Below are 4,630 nucleotides of genomic sequence, written 5' to 3'. Positions count from 1 at the left end.
AGTCACCCTCGACATCAGGCAGCTTTACAAATGGAAAAGTGGGAAGGCTCAGAAGTAACAGAGTCTGGTTGCTTCATACGAACAGGAGCTTAAGGTCTGGCAAACGTGCTGGAGAAGATCTGGCTGAAGCAGACATCAGGAACAATTAGCAGACGGCAACTGTACCTGACCTTGGGACCTGGTGGGTTTAGCTCTAAAAGCGGGCAGTGACCTGAGCTGGCTGGTCAGCCTGGGCCAAGTAGGACTTCACTCACAGCTTTTCTACCGAGCACAGACTTCAGAGACAGCATTTCCTTCCCCCTGTTGAAGTCTCGAGCCTGGAGTTACAAGTCCAGCAAAGGGCAGATGCAGAGAAGAAAGGGTTATGATGTGTTTACAGATGGGCTATGGGAGAAGGGGAACGCGCACGAATTTCATCATCGGCACAGGTTGTGTGCCACAGTCCCATTCAACACCACCTTGCATTGCCATGGGGACCCTGAACAATTTCCTATTTGTCTTCCTTTCTTCCTGGTCGAGATCCTGTTTCTGTCAAGATGAACTATTTATCTGTGTTGCATGAAAAGTCACGGACTGTGAACAAAACCAGGACAAACCCAGGCACAAAAAATAAGAACCTTCTGATGACACAGCTCCCCAAATCTGCAGAGGCTGTCAATGATGAGTTTTCTTTTCCCAGGATTAAACTCTTCTTGAGAAGTACTTAACCCAAAAGGCCCCTGACAGACAACACCCGCAGTGGTCTGAGTTTGTCAGATCAACTCATTCTTGAGCTGATTCGCCAAGTGAATCTGTGGACATGCATGGCCCTCTTCCACAGAGAGAGGGCAAAGACTTAAAAGGTAAGACGTGGCTGACTCTAAGTTTTACCTGGTGGCCTCACATGAAGTTTAATCAAGCTACAAAGTGCTCAGTGTCCAGTGTTCAGGGACTCTCTCTGCCTCGTACGTGTATGTGAACTAAAACGTCAAAGCTATTTGTTTTTTATGTAAGATTAGCCATCATGCAAAACTTACTGGTCAAGCAGTTAATAAAATACACATATCCCATTGAAGGGTGTTGTACATTTCAGTCCCCGCAGATAACAAAGCAATTATAAGCCCTCCATGGTCTTGAGAGTGAGTCCCTTCACCTCGGAAAGCTGCTGGTCCTGCCAGCTCTTTGGGGTCTCATGTGTTATAAATTCTTGAGGCTCTTTTAGCTGCCGTTTGGGTATCGGGTGGATCTTCTCCCTCTTCCTCGGTTTGCTTGTGTTTTAAAAACAAGTCAGACTTCAAGAAGCGGCTGTAGCTGTCATACTTCATGAGGTTGAAGATCTAAGGGGCAAAGAGGAGAAAAAAAGAATCTGAAGGATGAGGCTAATTGGGCCGTGAATCATCTTATCAAATATTTATGAAATACCTATTGTTGCAGAAGAATGCAGATACGTGCCAGACGCACACAAAGAAGGCTTAAGCAAGTAGTGTGCCAGACGAGGCAGATTTCCTGAATGTTTCTGGCCGTTATGAAATGATCTCAATGGAATATAATAGCTTAGAGAGTCACATGAACAAATCTATCTTTATTTGCCATGGAAGGAGAGATTCACACAGCACTGACTCATACTTTTGTATCAAGAAGTCCTTTAAGACTCTCCACTTTATCTGGATAGATGATGATACAGGGACGTGTTCCTGCAGGAACTTGAGATCGTGGAGTAGAAACCATTCCTGGGGACACGGTGCTGTTGTAAAGGTCACTGTCATATCCTATTATGCTAATGTTATTAAGACCCCCCAGAAGTCTGGCATCCAAGATCTCAAACAAACCAATTATTATGCCAAGAAACAAAATGGGGCTTCTTCAGTGCAGGGCAGAGGGGTAAAACTACAATCTTAGCAAGGATAGGTCTTAGGAACAAGGCTCTAATGAAAGAAATAGCAGTCGGCTGCAGAATGCAAACAACCGCACATTCACACGGGCCCAGGAGCACGTCTCTGGGAAAGAAACGATGCGCAGGTGTGCTCCTCAGGTGAGAGAGAAGCCCCAATGGAGACGACGTCCTCTTTATTTCCTCTGGACACAGCCCAGGTCCTCGAAGAGCTGACCCCTCTCTTCTTTGCCACGGTCCCTATTCCCACCTGGAAGACCTCGCCCCCACCCCCACCTGATCCCATGCCACGCCCCTTTCTTGTCCTACAAAAGGGGTGGGGAAAAGAGAGGGGTGGGCTGGGGGAAGCATTTTCCTGTGACGGGTACAGCCTCTTTTGAGGAAATGTCTCTTCATCTCTCTCTCAGACCTTTTGACTGAGCTCTCAGGATATTCTGCAGACAAAAAATCCACACGTGCACCCGGTGCCCTCACTTATGGCACTATCATGGGCTCAACACGTGGAAAGTTCCAGAAGTGTCAGAATGTCACTCACTGCCGAGTGGGGTTATCAAGTGGGTGGTAAAACTCTGACATCTTTTAAATCTGCCCTTCCCCCCCCCACACACAAATTATTTTATAAATTAAATGTCTGACGGAGTCTAAGGGCTCAGAACAGCCGCCTGGGGGGTGGAGGAGCTGGAACCTCTGCCTTTACACCTCCATCTTCCCCAGACGGCTTTGGCCGTAGGATAAGCACTTAAATCACTTTGCTATGAGCAGAGTCCACAACCCAGGGAAAGACTGAGGACGCTGGGTTTTCCTTCACTCTTCCCAGAGTGACTAAGGTCCCCTGTCCAAGGTCTCCAACTGCTCAGAAAGACCACTCTTCCCTAAGTCCCCAGCAGGTATCCGTTTCGTAGCAATCTTATAATCCTAGTCTGCTTTGCTGAGGTTTGGAGAAATTATTCATTTCCAAACAAAAAACAAACAAACAAAAAAACCCCAAAAAAACCCTCCCCCAAAATAACAAAAATCATAGCCAGGGGCGAAGCTGGGGATGAGGAATGCTATTAACATTTCATGACCAGGGTGCCAAGCAGGTGTCACCATCGTTCACCACCTGCATTATTCAGTCCTTCCAGGCACAAGAGCCCCCCAAACGGAACTTCGAGATGCCCACCTAGTTCCAAGTCTGGAACGGATGCTCAAGGAGTGACTAATGGAGCCAGCTGTGTGATGCCCCACCCGGCACCCCCTCCCACACCAGGTCCACAGCAGACGGGACCCACCACTGCCAGCAGGATGCGGTTCGACCCAAGCATCTCCTCTGAAGTCTCTGCGTGTAGGAGTGAAACATCCTGTTTGCCTGTAGTGGCTCTGAGGCTCATACTTCAAAGAGGAGAAGAAAAAAGGCTGGGGTTGGAGGCACCCAGGGCCAGAGGAGGCAGGGGGAGGGAGGGCAAGGAGGCTGCTGGGGGCTGGCTGACTCTCTCAGCCTCCAGGAGATCCCAAGAGACTGCAGGCTCTTTCCTGGTGCCAGCAAACTCAAGGGAGGGCTCCGAACTACATAAAAAGAGCATAAGGGCCACTGCCTTTCGTGGGCAGGTGTGAAATTCCCACGGAGTCCTTGGGTCTCCTGGGCACCAGCCTAGAAGCACATGGTGATAGGGTATCCCCATCACAGAGCCCCTCAAGGGGAGGGGCTCAGCAAAGATGACTTAGCGGATAGAGAATGGTCCTAAAATCTCTTCCAAGGAAGTGGACAAAGATAGTGCACCCAGCTACTGATCACTGCCTTACTGATCACAGGGCAAATTGGCCATGACTGGCGTCCAATAAACGTCCACCCGGCGAATGAACAGAAGCCACCCACCGTGCAACAACAGAGGCTGGGGAAATGAATCAAGGTCGTACCAGCGTGCGGGAGTGCCTGCTAACCACGTGTCAGCAGCACTTCATGCCCATTTCATCCTCACCAAAACCCCGCGAGAACCCTGACCACACAAAGGGAGAACGGCCGAGTATCAGTCCGCTCGGGCTGCCATGACGAGGACCACGGATGAGTGGTTTAAACAATAGAAATTTCTTTCCTCACAGATCTGGAGGCTGGAAGTCCAAGATCAAGGTGTCCATGGGGTGGGTTTCCCCTGAGGCTTGTAGATGGGTGTCTTCCCCGCCATCTTCACACGGTCCCTCCTCCGTGTCTGTCTGTGTCCCAGTGCTCTCTTTCAGAGCACCAGTCATATGGGCTCAGGGCCCACCCGAATGACCTCATTTAACACTAAACACCTCTTCAGAGACACTCTCTCCAACCAGTCACATTCTGAGTTGCTGGGGCTTAGGACTCCAACATATAAGTCTGGGGGAGGGGGAGAACACAATTCAGCCTGTAACCGTGAGCAGAAGAGACAAGGAGGATAGAAACACTGGCAGTCTAGCTCTGGAGCCACACTCCCCACCACTAGGCCACACTGTCACTCATATGGCCGACCAACAGTCAGGTGTTAAAAATCCAGTCTGCAAAAGGAGTTTAGCATGGAAAAGTGTATGCGAATATTCAATGGTTAAACACTAAACGTTTTAAATGCACTAGAACTAAAAACAATGATCCAAATATGTCTGTAAGAGTATCTATGTGTATAAACGGGAAATAAATATCTCCAGAGGTCAGTGCAGTGGATTAAACGGTATCCCACCCACCCCACCCCCAAATTTGTGTCCCCCTAGAACCTAAGGGTGACCTTATTTGGAACAGAGTCAGTTGAGGATCTTGAGATG

At 49.0% G+C, this 4,630-nt stretch overlaps 1 protein-coding gene across 2 annotated transcripts in view; it reads right to left on the bottom strand.

Moving 5' to 3' along the window:
• Positions 1-864: 864 nt before the first annotated feature.
• The window catches only part of RGS10 (regulator of G protein signaling 10), a 34,883-nt gene continuing 31,117 nt past the window's right edge, over positions 865-4,630 (bottom strand). For both annotated transcript variants that reach the window (XM_039870869.1, XM_039870870.1), the window contains exon 5: positions 865-1,316. In XM_039870869.1, coding sequence (XP_039726803.1) covers positions 1,170-1,316 — 147 coding nt within the window. In that variant the 3' untranslated portion in view covers positions 865-1,169. The remainder of the gene's footprint in view (positions 1,317-4,630) is intronic.

The sequence above is a fragment of the Pteropus medius genome, unplaced genomic scaffold (genome assembly GCF_902729225.1).
Source record: "Pteropus medius unplaced genomic scaffold, Ma_sr-lr_union100, whole genome shotgun sequence".
Taxonomy (NCBI): domain Eukaryota; kingdom Metazoa; phylum Chordata; class Mammalia; order Chiroptera; family Pteropodidae; genus Pteropus; species Pteropus medius.
This window is presented reverse-complemented; position numbering and strand designations above follow the sequence as displayed.